We start from the raw sequence: 19,405 nt of genomic DNA, 5'->3' as shown, positions 1-19,405 counted from the left end.
AATAATCTATTTTAATACAATATTTGAGACTTGTTACCAAATCCCATCAATCCTGTAAATCTGGTATTAATTACAGTTTGAGAGTAAACAATACAGAATGGTGGATAAATGTTTGTTTCCTTATTTATATTCTTGTTTCTATGTAACATTTGCATGTATATTCTCTTTATCTCTGTATGTTTATATATATTCCTGGAGTTACATTTATGTTCCTTGAATATCATTTCAAAGAAAGCGTAGAACGAACAACAATAATACTGACAGAAGGGAGTTATTTTTGGCCCGTTGTTAAATTCAAAGTTGTGATGTGATTAAACTTACAAAATAATGATAATTTTAGGGAACAGGCGAGAATCTGTTATGTCTTCTGTGTCATATTTGTGTTGAAAGATGAGTACACTTAGCTGCGATAGCAATGGACATAATATTCCTCTCCAATTGCACTCACCACACGCCTGCAAGGACACTCTCTCTCACACACACACACACGCACGCACGCACACACACACACACACACACACACACACACACACACACACACACACACACACACACACACACACACACACACACACACACACACACACACACACACACACACACACACACACAAACACACACAAACAATTAATGTTAAAGCTTTTAAAATGTTCTCCTTGATACATCTTCAGATTCCCACACATATTCTTTTGTATTGATACATAGTTGTGTTCCTCGAACTGTGGGAACCGCATGTGGATGAACAGAGCCTTTTATTATTTATTGCAAAGCAGAAAGAAAAACACAGCCTTGAGCTCCTGACATGACCACACACACATTCATACACTCTCCCACAGTTTGGTTTTTCACAAGGCAAGAAAGAAACAGAAGAAGAGAGAAAAGACAGAAAGATAGACAGAGTCTGACATATGCAGCTGCAGAAAGGAGTGGAAGTGAAGGACTGAGGAAGAGGAAAATAATGACATCTGTGTGCATGTATGTGCTGATATATGATATGAATTTGTTAATGTAATCATTTGCTGATTATTTTCACCTGGTTGGAGGAAATATTGTAGCCTAGCTTTAAACTCTGCAGCTATACAGCTATACTTTCTCTACAAGCTTATAGATGCATAACATCAAAAAGTCAATATACATTGTTCCCAAGATACACCCTGATAGTGTGCATCTTCATTTACTAATGAGGGTTTAGTTGGGCATTTTAAAGGACCACTGCTTTTGATAGTGTATGTTCAACAACTTGCTCTACTATATTGTCAATTGTCTGTTGTGATTAAAGCATTGATGATGTACAAGCCTACACCTTGATGGTTCCCTGTTTGTAATTTTCCAGTTTTCTAACACAATAGTTTTATGATAGCTACCTATGTCTCAATGTTACAATAACAATGACCTGACTTCTGGCATTACTTTTACTTAACAAGATATTTACAACAAGATTCAAAGACTTAGCAATAACATTAGCACACCTGCAATGAACAGCAGCCTATCAAAGTCTTCAGGCCCAAGCGGTAGCCTACTGACTCAAGTGACATCAGTTGACGCTATGTGTTTTTGCAAGCTCCGTCCCGAGCGTCAGTCATTTTTATACAAGCCCCCCCCAACGCCCACGCTGAAGATAAATGCAGTTCACCTTTAGATGAATGCTAACATGCTCAATTATTTACCGTGCTTTCTTTACGCACGTTACACCAAACCATAATATTATCATCACGTTTAATCCTTAACATTTCGTGTCATTATATTAGGGTCACACAGTTGTGGGGATGTTAAAATGCTAATATAAATTCAATGCGCAGCAGTTTAGGTTAGTTAGCTAAGTAGTTAAACAATAGTTAAAAAATGTTCTGCTAATGTGTTCATGTGTGAGCCAGGGACAATTCACCCCAAAACAAAAACATTTAGCCTATTATTGTCTCTTTCCATAACACTGTGCAAAAAAACAACAACTAACAATAGCTTTCAGCACTGAGCTAGCTAACATTATACGTCAGTCAAGGAGGGCGCCGCTAATGTGAACATTTCGTACTTTCAAGAGAAGCGCTTGTCCATTCATCGATGCACAACCCAATTGTTGACGTAGATAACAATGGTACGGCTTGTATAGTTCTCCATCCAGGTTTTGTTTTCTGGTATGTGAAGATAATCTGTAAATGTACATTTTGGAGTAGTATGTTAGCATGAGGTAACTGATTTGCACTGGGGTTGTTTCCTTCAAAACTGAGTATAGCAGGTGCTGTGTCTTTATCTTAGCTGGCTGTGGTCAAGGACAACACAGCTACAGATGGTTACAGCCAAACACAAGCCTTTTGTTGAGCACAGACTGTTCAGAGGAAAAAGACACAAAAGAAAGACAAGCCATGAGAGAACAAGACGCTCACATTTGGAAGGTGTTTATTGAAAATAGCAGGTCCTTGTAGCTTCTCTCACCTGAGGATGCAAGCTCAACCCTGAGCCTCAGGGTTCTTTCATCCGGCAAACAGCAACTCTGCAGAGACTTACACTGCTCACTGCACTGAGTAACACTTCAAAGCCCTGTGTGGTGTGTACGGAGTGGGGATTTGTGTGTCTACTGTCCCAGTTAGACATAGCAGGACTTGAAAGAAAAGGTGCAACTTTCCTTACTTTGATGAAGGAGGTGAAAGGGAATAGGAGAAATATCTTGGAGTCTGCAACTTGTCGATATTCAGCTAGAGGCAGATTGTTAAAGATATACTTCCTCATTTTGAGAAATAAGCTGATTCAATTTCTGGCAGAGTTGGATTTGAAGATCAGCACCACTCTTATGCATGCCCGGTAATATATACCGCAGCATCGAGCAGATGTTAGCTTAGCTCTTTATGAAGTAGGGCTGCAAGTGATTCTTATTTTATTAGTCTTGGATATGAACACTACAATGATGATTAAAAGTAGATGTGCTTCCCCCCTGCGCTAACAGAAATGGTCAAACTGTTTTAAAATACTAAGGTTTTAATTTTGTTTATTTTTTAAGGTTTTTAATTTGATTAAAGATCAAATTATTAAAATGATATACAGGTAAATTCCTGTTAAAACAAAGTGTTAAAATGGAAAATGAATTAAATGAAAAATAATAATAATCAAAATATAAAAGTTATGGAATCTGACTATTTTTCATTACTTTTGAATCACCTCAATATTAAAAGCACTGCAAATGAATACAAGAGAAATAAATATCATTGTTCATTGTTTTATGTAATCCTGTTGATCCATCACTCCCTAAATCTGAATAAATTGCAAGTAAAACTTGCTAAAAAAAATAGAAATTAAGTTTGTTATTGAGTTGGAAATTGAAACTTTAGTTGAAATAAATACAAATATAAATTAATTCACTTTTGGAGATGCTGTCTGTTTGCTAATTTCAGCAGTGTATCAAACAGGATGAAATACTTCTTGTCATTTAACTATTTCACCAGAAAGTGAAGAAGCTTGATTCCCAAATGATGGAACTATTACTTTAAGATGTGACCTCTAACACAATATGAGTTACTTTTAGTTTTTTCTAAATTAGCCTCTGATCTCATAATGCCTATTTAAGACTAACATTGACAAATAAAACACAGTCCAGGTTCACTTGGGTAATATTTTATTTACTCATTAATCTTCAAAACTATTTTTCATAATAAATTTCCACTTTATGTTCATCAAAGAACCGTAACAATAAAAATAAAAGTAAATACTGTAGAAAAATTGTACATATAGAAAATAAACATGGTTAATGAACACCTAGATGTAGTATCCCATTGGTTGAGACACCGCCTTTGTTTCCGATGGCAACACAACAGAGATAGAGGGGAAAGAAAGCAGTAGACACAGAAGGAACTGGAAGGGTAAATAGCGAAACATACTCAACAAGGGGAAAACAAGAGAAGGGAAGAAAAAGGAGGTCAAGGCCAGTAAAGGAAGGAGAGAATAAGGAAATATGTTAATTTGGACAATATACTCTCAAATCTCACAGTCCTTTTTCATGTCCTTTCTTTCCATTGTAATTGTGCATGCATCTCACTGGTTGGTTACGCTGCTTGGAAGATCTGGAGGGGCTTGTTCATGTCATGGCATTGTTTGTATTGATATATCGTGGAGCTACAATTCTTGAGCTGTGGAAGGCTCAGACACAGCAAAAGTCCATAAACAGATAATTATAGCACAGGCCAGATCGGAAACCCATCTGTCTGTGTATTGGTCATGTCATGAATATTGATGAATCCGTCAACCGATAGCATGAAGACAAAAGGACGCGAAGAGAAAGAGAGAAAAGGTAGAGCCAGTGAAATCAAAGCAACTCAGGTCGTCATATAGTCAATGGCATCATGAACTGGCCTCTTCTATCTATTAGCAACACATGGTAACATTTACTTTGTTCTGTTTTTGATTCTTTTCCTCAGCTGGGTTTTGCTATAAAAAAAGGTGGTTGGTTAGAGCAGGTATAGTGGGCGTGGCCTATAAGACATCAGGCTAGAAAACAGGACGTGGCCTGCGGTGGGCGCGCACATCCAGGTGTTGCACTAGAGTTACATTGCAACCCGCAACCTCCCCCCCTTCCCCTCCTCATCCTCCTCCTCCCACAAACAAACAAACAAACAAACAAACCACCTCTGGACCACCATTTCACTGCACAGCTCAGAGACTCAGGCATGCAGCACACTCGAGATGGTCACACTTTGAACTGAGAGTTGATTCACAGAATAAATCATGGTTGAATCCCACTGTCTTAAAAACCGTTTGAAGTGTGTATTTAGGAATACTTCAAGCCAAGGTTGTAAGTTTATGATTGTGGTTTGTCACCTCTGGAGGTTCAACGCGGTATAAATCACACGGAGTAAGATAATTCACGTGCAATAGGAGCCCCCCCCACCCTTCCCCCAAAAGTCTATACTTTGTTCTTCATATTCGCCATTGCCATAACAATTGTCATAATGGTCATTGTCATTTTCACCATTGTCTTCTTGTATAGTCTTCAGTGACACTCATGAAGATATGGTGGTTCTTTAGCATTGCAGGTATGTGTATGTCTGCAGGTATAGATTGTTTATATTTTCTGTGAGTGCATGTGTGCTGTACGCATGTGTGTGTGACACTGCAGTCATGCATGACTTGTGTCTGTAGGTAGCATCTGAAGTCTCAAGTATCCTGTCCAGGAAAATAGCTCTCCGCTGATTCCACCTTTGTGATTTACAGGGCGCTGTAAAACAACAGCACCACAGCCCATCCATTTTATTAACGGCACCAGACCTGCCTCTGCCTATTCACTCATAATTGTCTCTATGGCTACACCCTGATTTCCCTGTCCTGCTGCTTGGGTTGGCACTTGGACCGACAGTGTGCTTGTTTGTTCAGCGTCGTCAGTGCTTCATCGAGTCCCGTCTGCTAACAGGGAGGAATGCCAAGAAACTTGGAAGAGACACTTGGTGCTTGGCTTGGTGCTATTACATCATCTTTGTTCTGGTGCTCTGCCTCAATACACTTAGTCTGCCATGTGCTTCACTTTAAAGTCTTCCTTGACCTCTCTGAGTCCAACAGGAGAGGTCTTACTGTGGCAGGGGAGTGACTGGTCTTTTTATCTTGCTGGCCCAAAATGGTTCTTTACTGGGAGTTGAACTGGTGCTTTTTTTAAACCATTTGGAATGGTCTTTATGTTCATAAAACAAGCCTCTCGCAGAGGCTCTGCTCATTGGTAAATACTGTACAATAAGGGTCCATGCCCTCGGGCCAGTCTGTATGTGTGTGTGTATGTTTGTGCTTAAATGTGTGTACTTGAATGTGTTTATGTTTGTGCTTGCCAGCATGTGTGCAGATGTGATTATTGGAGAGTAAACATTAACATCAGCATGTCTATGTCAGTGTGTATGTGTGCATCATCTTTTTTTGGAGAATATATCTATTTATGTACATATACCGTTATATATAAAGGTGTATGCGTATATGTTGGACGTCTTCAGCCTCAGACGTAGTACTCCTTGTCTTTGTTCTTCTTGTTCTTGGAGATCTTGGCAATCCCCAGTGGTTTGTCCTTGGCGCTTCCGTTGGGCTGTGTGGCTGAGTTGCTGATGTAGTTGCGGCTTTCGTCCACGTGGTAGGATCCCTCGTCGCGGTTGCGGTACTTGTACATGGCGTAGAGGAGGATGAGGATGCAAAGGGCCGCAGCTGCCACGATGCCCACCACCATACCTGTGGTGCTGCTGCTCTCCCGAACCGGCTCAGACGGACCCGGGAACACCTTCCCCTCTGGCAGAGGGGGGCGGGCTATGACAGGGAGAGGGGAGGTACGCGTTACATTACATTTTACTGCACACGTTATTCATTTGTACTGCGTGTATAGATGATAAGTGGCGGGCTGCCGCAAGAAGATACAATGCATCATCATGATGAATTATTTGACGGGCACTTTGCATAATGCTTGATGCTGGCAAGGGAAGGCTACAGCTTAGAGCCAAAGCAGTTTGCACATTATCACATAATGTGTAAACAGATTATATTACACCATGTTGAGAGGAGGGCCAGAGCACAGGTGCACATTATATCAGTTTTATTACACACATTTGACACTTTATGACACACACAGGCAGCGAGGGGCTGCGGTGTGGTGATATACAGTATGACACCATGTTAAACAATTGATTGAATTTGCATGTGAATTCTTCAGGCTGGATGGAGGTGAGGGAGGGGGAAAGAAAGGAAGAAACAGCTAATAAAAAAAGGATGAATAATAAGGGATAAAGGAAAGTGAAGGGATGTGCTGAAAGTGAGCGACCAAGCGGCAGGAAAGGACTGAGCGACAGCGAGCGTGGAGGACAGACCAATAACTCAAAGAGGCAATGTGATGTGTTTATTTGTGGGTGGGGGGGAGTCTCACCTGAACTGGGGTCACAGGGGTCAATGTCTTCATCGTCGCTGGGACACTCAGCTGACGCCACCAGGAGGTCGTCTGCCGACTACAGAGAGATGATACAGAAAAAAAAGCAGGAACATAAAGACACGTTTAAAGACACAAACTCTTAATCCATCCACAAACAGCCGAGGCTCCACACCCCTTCTGTTTATTTTGTACATGTGTGAGCACACAGCAACAACCCATCGCCCACCCGTTTCCCCATTTGCAACAACAACTTTCGCCTTCTAAGGCCCCAAGCAATGGCAGGCGGCCAACACCAAAGTACCAAGGAGAGAAGAAGAAAGGAAAAACATTGCATTCTGTTCAGAGCCAGGAGGGACAGTCAGTTATCATCGTGTATTCTCCTGACCCTCCCCGTCTTTCTTCTCCTCATGCCTCTCTATGTTCCACATCTCCATGCTTTCCTCTAAATTTGATATTGGCTAGTGCTCATAGGTGTTGGAGAATGTGCAGTGTGAAGCCAAAGACAGGAGTAAAACTTGAGATTTCATGGGACTATTCCACTTAAGCTCCTTCATTTAAATCACAATTCAAAACTTCTTCATAAGCACCATGTCAATAACCCTCTTACATTCACTCTCTAACCTACATTGACCAGCTTATATCTCCACAACCACTCATTCTCGTGCCTTGCTCCCTCGTTACGGAAAAGGCGCCCTTCCTCTCCATCCTTGCTCCTCCTGTTGCCATGGCAACTCCAAGTTCAGGCTGTTAAAAATGATGGGGAATAAAAAAAGGAGGAGTGTGCACCCTCTGTGGGACCAGTGCATTGATTTGCTATTCCAGCCAGAGTATGAGAAAAGGGGGGGAAGGTTTGAGAGATAGATGGATGGATAAAAGGAATTTTAGGGGAATTGGGGGGAAGGAGAAAGCAAAGAAGAAGGGATAGGAGGAGCAGGAGGAAGACTTCAAAGTGCTGCAGTATTTACTTAACACCAGGCTAATGTGCTCCGCATATTCATGAATTACTGTTAAACATCGCCCGCCTTGACGCTCCGCTATGAGAGATGTGAATGTGTGTGTGTTTTAAACACACTGGGCGCTCAGTGCCAGCACTAAATTAAAATTGGATCGTGATGCATTGCAGTAGATGTTAGTAACCCACAGAATAAAGGAGAGAGCGGCAGAGCTTTAAAACAGAAGAGCTCTAGAGGCAGATTACAACCAGACCAGAACAGAATCTGAACCAAATCAAAGCACTAAGTGGTCGATGATGTCTTAGCTGAAACCTACAGGCAGTGTTACAAACAGAAATTCATTACGCTTTCTTCTCTGTCCTTGGTTTCTTTATTCCCTTGCCTCTTGTTTTTGCAAGAACATACAGTGTATTACGTAAGATTAGAGGCGCAAAGCACTTAGTGTATTCATCTGAAAAAGCCCGCACTGGCTTTGTGTTGTGTGGTCTTGTTCCTGACAAGTCTACTGTTCTTCAGATTGGCCTGAAACATATATACAGTTATTGATGCTTGACTCCGTCTCTTTCCTCCACTGCCTTTCCAATCAGTTCTGCCTACTGGGCTGTCAAATGCTGGGTGCGTGAGCTTAGCCTCTGGAATCCAGCCAGTCGATAAACCTCTGTGCTTTTGCCAGGATCCAAATAGCACAAGAACCAATCAGCCAGTAGGAAACACATCGCCCCTTTCACTGATCAATGTTGAGCCCCCATGCTCGAATATTGATCCGAAAGACACCTATGTTCCCCTACAGCAACCTGTTTTGAATCCTAAAATCAGCTAGAAAAAGCAGACAAGCAAATTTAACAAGGCCCCTCCTCTGATCTGTGGTCAGCTGACCCCCCCCCCCCCCATTCAACCGGCAAGGTGTCAATGGGACTATTGATCCATCTATCACATGGGAAACAATGAACACGATGAAAACTACAGACATGCCAAATACAAATTAAGTTTAAAGAAGACGAACCAAGGAGATATGACCAAGAAACCTCCGCCCCTCATTTTCACCCTCCTTCTTTGTCCCCATCTTTTCACAGTCTATCAATACAGCATGCTGACATTAAAGGACACAGATGCACAATAATAAGAAGGGAAAAAAGACACACACAGAAGGAAAGTACAAATAAGAATATCTGCATGCTGAAAGAGCAAAATCTCTACCTGAGCAGCCGAACAGTGCCAACGGCCGTCAATGCCTCCCTGACTGCCTAGTTCACACATAGTAGCTGCACTTTGTCCTCACACACTCTTGCAGAAGACTCAACAGATTGTCTGCTACTTTCACAACTGGAAATCAAACACACATGCACACACACAAGCTCTATAACAGCCAAACACGCTCCATTGCTCTACTTCTATTAAGACACATCTACACAGGCACACCAGCGCACACTGAATCAGGCTGAAGTTGGCAGGCTGATGAAGAGATCCTGGCGAGAGAGGAGAGAAGCTAGCTCCACTACTGCAGATGGTGAGATAGACTCATACACCGCCTGCATTAACAGCCTATCACTGGAGCTCAAACACAGAGCGAAAGGGAGGAGGGAGGAGAAAAGGGGGGGGGGGGGGTGTTTGATGGGTAAATATGGAAAGCTATGGAGGGAGAGAGCAAAGGAGAGTGAGAAGAAAGAAAAAGAGAAAAGTGAGTTAAGGGAGGAGAGAGAGAGTGTCTCCAGGAGATGGATAGCGAGCGGAAGAAAAAGCAAGAGAGAGAGAGAGAGATGTGGAAAAGATAGCATGGAAAAAAAGGAAAGGGAGGGAGGATGGGATGTTCAGAGGGCTTGTGGAAGTGTCTGGGTCAGCTGATTCCTGATAGCCAATCAGGTGGCGTTTGGAGCCTCAGGTTTCTTCTATCAGTCTTCCCATCAAACACAGGTACAGACAGACGACAGACAGACAGACAGACAGACAGACCAGAACTCTGAGTCAGAGCAGCCTCAAGCACACAGGCACAGGCACAGGCACACACACACACACACAGCACAGCACAGCACACACACACACACACACACACACACACACACACACACACACACACACACACACACACACACACACACACACACACACACACACACCCAGCCACATAATCACACTCTCACAAAATCTTCTCCGCGCTGGTGCTCAGCTGTCATGCATTATTAATCTCGTCCACTTTTCAAAATGCCCCCAAAAATACCCCAAACAACAAACTGTGGACTTCAGGAGAAGAGGGACATAACACATTCCTAATGCACGAAGTACTGATGGTAGGAGTGAACCCATGGGGCGAATCAGGCAGATCTGCTTCAAAACACACCAGAACATAAGGCGTGTATGTGAAATCGATAAATGGCTTGGACCCGGAGCCCCTTTTGAAAGACATCCCTCACTGCCCCTCCTCTGATGCAATGTGCTGCAATTCATGCCTATTGTTCTCAATCCACCTGAGTGTTTGTGTGTGTGTGTGTGTGTGTGTGTGTGTGTGTGTGTGTGTGTGTGTGTGTGTGTGTGTGTGTGTGTGTGTGTGTGTGTGTGTGTGTGTGTGTGCATTTATCTGTGTTCACATTGTATGTGTGTACTGGTTGAGGCCAGGTTGGTTGCCAGGCAACACTAGGCAGCCTTAGTGGATAAGCAGTAGACTCTTCTTCAACAAGATCAACACACACACAGAAGGAGTGATTTGATGAGCTAACACACACACACACTGCATCATATTGAACATATAGCGGCTGTGACCTAGTTCTCCTACAGTCCTATTGACTCCAGGGTGCGACTCCTCTGCAGCCCACATTTAGCACTGACATCAGCATGTCGCCAGAGCAGGAAGAGTTTACTTTAAAAAAAAACATCAACACGGAGAGATTGAGAGGTGAAAGTGTCAAAACGAGCCCGTGCCAACGCTGTCACTCGGCGGCGCTATCCTCCAGCACTCACATCCATTATTGATGCCTGAGGCTTAGCTCACAGCTCTCTGCATTCTATTATTTATGTCTGAAACAGCTGGTGGTTTATACACAGAGGAGCTATTCTCTATGGGAGTCTGGATTGGGAGAGCGAAAGCAAGCAGCAGGTAGTGGGGCTCACTATCTCCATGGCAACTTGTATCATTGGGAGATTTTTTTTTTTTTCAGTGCGGCAGGCAGAGTTCTATAACACAGAAGAAGAACTGCAGTACACAGACGCCCACAAAGAGCCTGCCAACAACGCACAAGTGATCTAAACAAAAAGAGTGTGTGTTGTACCTGCTGATAATGTTTGCTCTGACATTTGCATTGACTCTGCAGTTACATCCACGATAAATATGCCTCAAACAACAGTTAAGTGTTTCTATTGTAGAGTCCCATTGGTATCCGTTTACTAGACGCATATTATGGAAAGCTATTATAGTCTCCATTAACACACACATTTCCCCTTCTGTAATTCAGCGGATAGGGACCACTTAGTGTAGCCACTCCTGTGTATGTGCTTTAGCAGAAGAATGAAGTGTGTATGTGAGTCTTTTATTGATGAGATGTTTTTGGCTCCCCGATAGTGTGCATGTCATAAAGATGATTTTACCGGGCAAATAAAAATACTGCTGTATTAATTATTTATAAGGAAGAATATTATTATTATTTTTTGGGGATTTGCTGAGAAAAGGCACTGCAATAGAGACATTTTGATTCATTTAAAAGCAGTTTTCTTATTGATAGTTGACTGTTTGGCAGTGTCAAAGCAGCATCTCGTAACAGTAACAATTAGACAGAAATGTAAGCAAGTAAGACCTAAGAAGTGATTAAAGCATTATTTAGTTACCTCGCTCCAAAGAGCTCAAGCAAACTTACTGATGATATAAAAAATGACCATTTTATCTCAACCTCATTACATGGTGTTTGACCACCCCTCTTTACTCGTCCTTATTTCGTGTCACCTTAAACGTGCTTTAAATGATATATTAATATCATCAAATTTCCTATTTATCATAAGATATATAAACATAAAAATATATAATAATAACTCACCCAAATAAGTAACCTTAAACATAGATGGGTTAATCATTGTGATGTCTGGCTGAATCTTGAGCATTCATCATTATCAACAGTGTGCCTAGATCCTTGACTACCTTATATGAATATTTTTGATACATTTAAACATTTTTTCCCTATCTCTTATTTATGTTTTTAATGTCCCCTTGTAAAACACCTGAATTCTATACAAAATAAGCGCTATAAACTTATTGTGGGTGTAGTTTAAAACAATCCCACTCCTTCTGACACATCTTGCTTCCCTCTGGCCCTTTATTAGTGGGTGGTTTGCCGGCTAATCCTCTTATTGAGTTGGAAAAAAAACTTGTCAAAGCACATTAACACTTTTTCATGACCAATTGTCACACCAAAGGATGATGAAAGTGGGTGATAGGACACAATTTGTATTATACAATAAATCTGAGGAATAACATACAAGTTTATCTTTGACCACAGACAGCAGGGATTTTATTGAGTTTGTCTTTAGGGCTGTCAAAATATCAGATTTTCAACACACAATTATTTAGCCTGAAGAATTTGTAATTATTATTATTTTTAATAAATTAACTTGAGGTGGAGGGAGAATCTGTAATAATAACTGTACAAATGCGTGGTTTAAGGTGGTGGATGTGTAATATTTATATGACACAAATATTTATTCCTCAAATATCCCAGTGTAGTCAATATATGTATGTCCCAACACCCCTTTTCTCCACACACACGGTGTAAAAATGAGCTCTGACCTGCTGTGTGGTGCCCTGTTTCCTGTTGGTTGCCGTAGTGGTTGTGATGTCACTTATTGAGGGGGCGGAGTCAGAGCGGTTCCCTCCAGCTGCAGCACTGGACTGTGGGGTGATGGAGGAGGACGGCATGTCTCCGACCAGCCGCGCGCTGCCGTCCACCCTGATGTGCGGGTGCCCTTCGGCGGCCATGTTGAGGATGCGGAGGCCGTTGTAGTAGAGCCCGGACAGCTGGCCCTGGAACATGCCTGCACTGCGCTCACCTCCACCTCCACCTACACGCACCGTCGTCTGGCTGTTGAAGATGGTCAGCTGGCGACCTACACGGACACACGCAGGCACGCACGCACACACATACACACACACACACACACACACACACACACACAAACATGCACACCAGGAAGGAAGGAGGACAAAACACACGCGAATACAGTCACACACACATACATACCAGTGGTCACATACGTGCATACATACACACACACACAAGAGTGTTTGAGTGTTACACAATCCACCACCCCCAAGCCATGGTGAGAGGATGGGATAGATTAAGCATGGCAAATCGAAGCCGTGGAGAACCGTGGAGAGAGCTGAGACTGTGAGAGATAAGAGTGGGAACAGAAAACAGAGAAGAAGGAGAAGAGGAAGAAAGGGGGGTGAAGAGACTGAGAAGTCGAGGAGGAGGAGGAGGAGGATGAAGAGGCAGCAGATGAGAGGAGTCAGAGGGTCCCGAGAAGACGGGGCTGACAGATGGTTGCTATGGTGATGACTGTGCTGCACGACATTGTATTTGAAGGAGCAACAGACAGGCAGACAGAGAGACAGAGATCTAGAGAACTGTTGAAACAGCCCTATGAAGCATGCACAGGTTATAAGCTCTAGGACTGCTCACTGTTAAAGGGACTAGAGGCTATTTAAGGAGCTCTGCTGATGTTTAGGAGGAAAACTTTTACACTTTTTTTTCTTTTCACAAAGCATTGCTCTATTAGTCATTTCAAATTTACATAATTCTTCCATGTCGCAATACTTTACATGAACTTTAATTTACAGTTTTGTTTTCAAAATATAATCTTTAATAAATGCTTTATTGTTTACAATTTGATAATAAACACAATTATTTACCAGTCTTAATAAAGCATCTTTTATCAGTACTTGTTTTACTATTTTCTGATTTATTCACATTTATATCTCTCCATCGTCCCTTTAACCTGATATTATCAGATACACACTAACAAGATACGTTCACAGGCACTACAGTTTACACAGTATTACACACTACAGCTGCCCAGCTTTTAAATACTTAGTTATGGATTTATTTTTAGATGTTAGTTGATGGTGCACAATAAAGTATATTCAACTGTCTTGTATTTTTTAAGCTCAAAGTTTTAAGGAATTTTAATCAGGGTTTTTACCTTTGTCGAGTAGCCAATCGTCAACTACTCGACCGAGCCGATAGGGGATTCGCTGTCTGGCGATGGCCAGGCGCTCGTTATCAATGTTGCCTTTAATTTAGAGATGAAAACACAGTAGTAATTACGCACATCCATACGTGGTACAGGAGCTGGATACAAAAAGAACAGCAATGAAAAGAAAGTAATGGTCTGCTCATTGTTAGCATGTCACTGCGTTAAGGTGAGCTTTATGTGCTAAGAGAAGAGGATTTAAATTCATTACGTTTCCAGTGAGCGGACTCTTACTCTCTGTTCATTGGGTTTAATTTAAAGAGACATTTCAGGGGTTAACATCTGAAAGAGCACAGGGAAATAATGTTACAGCTGCCACATACTGTCTATATGACTGACTGAGTTTAGAGTTACATACAGGAAGAACCCTCACACACACCTCACAACAACTAGCATTTAGCATTTTAACTGTCAGCTACCTGAAGCCTCGACCTCATTGCGTTAAAAACTACTAGCCTATATTACCACTTTAAATATAAAAAAACAACAAATATAAAAACAAAAGGTATGTTCAACAAAATACACTTTTTATTCTTATTTTTTACTCTAGTTAACCATTTAAAAAAATATGACATGATTTTAAATTATTGTTTGTCCAAAGATGCACCAACTGTTATTATTTTCTTTTATGGTGAGAAAAACAACTGACACCTGAATTGAATATTTTCATAAATTACCTTTAACGCTATTTAACAGTCCTAACATGACATATCATATACAAGCTATTGAAAAAACGATCTTTTTTTATGTTTTAAAAAGTCATGTTTCATTATCAGATCACTCATATTTCATTTCAAACACAATAACATCAAACAAAGTTGCAATTATATTTCTCAAACTCAGTGTTTGGTTATAAACATTGAAAGGATGTGATTCACCAATCAGGAGCTTGGCTGATTTGGACTAAGGTGTAGTTAGCTCTGTCCCGGGACAGGCAGTGCTGTGGTGGGATTGGGGAGTTGGTCTGATGTGGGCGGGGCCTACCTGAGGGATAGCGCTCAATGACAGGCAGGTCATCCAGTTGAAGGGTTGCATTGCCTCCGCTGCGAGTGAATCGAATTATGTGGTACTTTCCATCGTTGACAAACTTGGAGCTCTCCTCGATGTTGATGTCATCAGTGCCGACATTAAACACTACCCTAATGTTGCCTTTGTCCTGAAGAAGAGGAGAGACAGGAAAATGCATTAAAAGGTAACGATATCGTTTCTTTGTTTGTTTTTCAGAACCCGGTTTATTGTGCTCCATAAAGCCTAAAAATGTGTGCTCCCACTTGCTGCCTGTGAACTTGTGTTAAAGGGGACCTCTGGGATTACTACTGCATATGTAAAACAAGTCGTATAAAACATTTTGATGCTCAAGAGTGCTCAGAGGATTGCCTCAAGTGTTGCAATTGAGTCAGCGTCAGTTGGGATGGAAGAGAACAAGGTTGAAAATCTAAAATAAAACTGTGGGTGGATTAAGAAATACATAACGAGATGTCTGTAAACCGCTGCGCATCTCAAATTAGCCTGTTTAGCAGAACAGCCTGAATCTTTGACTTTCTGAAGCAGAGTTGCAGTGTTGGAAATGTAAGCATCAGGTTTTGAAAACAAGGATTAAAGAAACAAAAAAGATGATATCTCTGATGTTGCTGCATTTGTTTCGACCCCTCCCCTCTTTTAAAAACTGTCCAATATGAGTTCAATTATGTTATTGGAGTAAAATCAATTAGTTTCTCCACTGCTCTTTCATTTATTTATACAGCCATTCTGTCCAGGTCCCTCTTGTAAAGACGATAGTGGGTCTCAATTAAAAAATGTATGATTAGTTTCTTGATATCAGGGAAGAGCAACACGTAAATTCACTTTCAAAAATAAAATGTTTCCTTGGGCTTGTATTTGATGCAGTGGTGTGCACTTACTATCTGCAGCTGAAGGTAGTCTCCCAGGCCTGACGCGCTGTCAACCCGCAGCAGAATGGCGTGTTTCTGTTGTGTGCTAAATCCCAGGGCGAGACGGTCTGCTCTGGTGCTGGGACGTTCATTAGGGGGCCATGTGTAAACTACCACGCCTCCATCACGGCCAAAGATATAAGTGGTCCCAGCTGTCCCACACGGATAATTTATTTTAGTTGCAAGCATGTGGATATACCATACACCGTTCTATCTGGCATCAGATCATACTGCAGATGGCACCTATGGTTTTTCTCTGCTAAATGTTGAATACACAAGGGACAAGTAATAATAAAACTGAAATATCACAGTTGACTGGCCCTTAACACTTAGCTGGTTCCTCCTACACGCTGAGAAAGAATAAGTATTTCCCAGAATACTAACATTACTGCAGGAGGCTGACCGCGATATGTGACTCATAACAATAACAGCATTCAATGGTAGGACTCGCTGCAGGGTGACTCAATAATCATCAAGTGTGTTCCTTGAAAGGCCACTGAGAATAATGGGTTGAACGTGTAAAGAGGGCATTAAAACAAAGAATTACAATAACCAAACTAGACATTTGGCAGGTGCTGTTTTTGTGCCACTTATGAATCAACAGTTGACAGTGCCCTCACCTGGTGGCTCTGATAACATGCACACAAAAACATGTTTGATTCAGCGATTCCAACCAAATCATCCAAATGCATTGATTTGAGACATGCAGTTATATATTAAGGTGTGTTTTCTATAGTTTAGAGACATGTATGGAGAGGAATAATGGTCTATATACCCAGGCCAATACTAATTATTCAGTGTTACGCATAGTATTGGTATAGATTCTACCAAATGAGTTTATTTTACATTCTTACTGTAGCTGTCTACAATTAGTGCTGAGCCAGATAATGGACAGCAGAGACTCACCATCATTGCAAAGTGGCCCAGCATACGACGTCATGCTGCAGTCGCAGGTGAAGCCCTCCCACTGCTGCAAACAAACTCCCTGATTTGAGCAAGAGTCTTCTTGACATGTAGTGCTGGGACCTGCCGTGACAGAGAGGTGTGGGGGGGGGAGTTGCAAAAGTTAGGAGACAGACATTTATGATTTTGTCTGGAGCCCATTGTTTTTTCACAACAGTATGCCAATACTGTCTGGTTATGTTTAGACCGCATTTCCTTGAGACATTTTGGACTGTTATTGTGCTGCAATGATGTTACGATTAGTAGTGTTAGTAGGAGATCTTTATGAGACTAGGAGATGGTGGATAGGCTCTCATTCTTTACACTGACAAAATATACTTGATCATGATTATAAACTGAACCGAAACTGAACTGAAATCTGTGTTACGACGTGAAAAGAGCCACACATGTGGAGAGCATGCAGGATGTGAGCCTAGATGATTGGGGCAAGGACAGGAGGAGGGGGTTAAACATAACAGGCAGAGTTATGTTTAAAGGCCTTCATTTCATACTCTCTCTTCAGCAGTCGGTCCCCATTTACTCCACAACTTTTGTTAAAAACACAAAGGAGGACAATGACTACATTTACATGCCCACTATTGTTATACTTTATTTTGAATTTGGCAATACTTCCGATTTCATTTCATGGTTTGGAGATACCGAATAAGGCCTTTTTCTGAATGTAGCATTATCAGATTAAGACATTATACATATTATTCAGGTTTTAGGAGCATTCTTTGGAAGTGAATACAGCTCAATCAGTTTATGCATCCTTATGGTGGGTTTTATCCTGTTGCCTGTTTAACTTAAGCTATGTGCATGTTATAAGAACAACTGTAGATGCACGCCAAATAAAAAAGCCCACATTTCAGTTTGGAATGAAAAACATACCTGCTTTTTAACATTAAGAAAGACTTGAATATTAACAGAATTTTAAATATGCTTGCACATACGCAACGACCTTGTCCTAAAGTTGGCTGAAGTAATGAAAGAGGGAGTGTTTGCAAAGTAACATAAGTACCCCACCAATGGAAAAATACAGAACAAATCCTAATTAGATACCTGCAATGGTAATATACGTTTATTATTTATTTTCTTTAGCAATTGAAATAGCTAAATAGCAATATTGAGGGCATAAAATGTCATATTTAGTGCATGTAAACACAGTCCGGCTCTAAATTTATTTATCTTTTGATGTATTTCTAACGCGGGCGTGGAGGAAAGGGTGCAAAATGATTCACAAATGGAGTATTGAAGGTTAGGTTGGGAGTCAGTAGGAGGGTTAGACAGCATGCTGCTAGACAACCCGGGTGGTGGAGCTGTGTCAACTCAGGTCAGGCGGTGGTGATGTCACTACTGTGATGAAGTCACTACAGTGGCTAGGAGAGGACAGGTCACCTCTGACCTTTGTCTCTGGATCACTGGGATCCACACAAGACTGGACACCACTGGGTAGTTTCAACACGCGCACGCACGCACGCACGCACACACACACACACACACACACACACACACACACACACACACACACACACACACACACACACACACACACACACACACTCACACTCACACACACACCCCCTCACACACACACACACACACACACACACACACACACACACACACACACACACACACACACACACACACACACACACACACACACACACACACACACACACACACACACACCCAGAAGCACACAAGGTTTTCCCACTCTCATACACGTGTCTCACATGCTCACACAAAGCGATATACCTTGCAAGTCAGCTTTCATCAATGTAACTTTTGTCAGCCAAACAAAAAAGCAAACAAGCAAATTAAGTTAGATGGTTAGTCAATGCACACAGATGCCTGTGAACTGTTGAAAGAGTGGAACAAAGAGAAAACACAATGTGCAGAAAGATCGAGGAGGTGATGAGAACCAAAAGAGTAGAATTTACATCGAATAGACCAAAAGCCGGGTTAGTGGGTTATCCTAATCACACAGAGCATGAGGTAAATGGAAAAAGAAAGAAAAAGCAATACGGACACGAGACAGGGACAGATCTACGGTTGTGATTATCGTGTTTGCACCTCACCTTCACAGCCTCTCTCTACTTGTCCCATGGTTGCAAGTGCATCAGCCAAAAGGTCAGGGAGTCGGCCATTTAGATCAACTGTTGCTAGGCAGCCCTGGAAGCCCTCGCGGGAGTGGACCAGCTTTGGCAGCTCGCGGTACATCTCTTTGGAGACACCCCCGATGTACAGGTCACCTGGGGATAAAATACATTTTATTTATAACATTTATATTGTTACTTAGAGTTAGATAAGGAAATTGATAGATCTCTCAGTTCTGTACTGCCAGGAAATGTTTAGCTTAGCCAGCTAGTCTCCATCTGAGCAAAAAAAATCCACCATCCAACGATCATCCCTGGAAAATAACTCTTAACCCCATACAGACCAAAAAAAAGCTAATTACTATTTGTACAGAT

At 41.7% G+C, this 19,405-nt stretch overlaps 1 protein-coding gene across 1 annotated transcript in view; it reads right to left on the bottom strand.

The window, feature by feature from the left end:
• Nucleotides 1–3,587: 3,587 nt before the first annotated feature.
• Nucleotides 3,588–19,405, bottom strand: part of nrxn1a (neurexin 1a) — a 54,283-nt gene continuing 38,465 nt past the window's right edge. Inside the window, 8 exon segments of the mRNA XM_063893700.1 lie at nucleotides 3,588–6,261; nucleotides 6,872–6,950; nucleotides 12,593–12,909; nucleotides 14,005–14,094; nucleotides 15,040–15,211; nucleotides 15,957–16,138; nucleotides 16,893–17,012; nucleotides 19,013–19,186. Coding sequence (XP_063749770.1) covers nucleotides 5,960–6,261; nucleotides 6,872–6,950; nucleotides 12,593–12,909; nucleotides 14,005–14,094; nucleotides 15,040–15,211; nucleotides 15,957–16,138; nucleotides 16,893–17,012; nucleotides 19,013–19,186 — 1,436 coding nt within the window. The 3' untranslated portion in view covers nucleotides 3,588–5,959.

The sequence above is a fragment of the Eleginops maclovinus genome, chromosome 10 (genome assembly GCF_036324505.1).
Source record: "Eleginops maclovinus isolate JMC-PN-2008 ecotype Puerto Natales chromosome 10, JC_Emac_rtc_rv5, whole genome shotgun sequence".
Lineage (NCBI taxonomy): Eukaryota > Metazoa > Chordata > Actinopteri > Perciformes > Eleginopidae > Eleginops > Eleginops maclovinus.
This window is presented reverse-complemented; position numbering and strand designations above follow the sequence as displayed.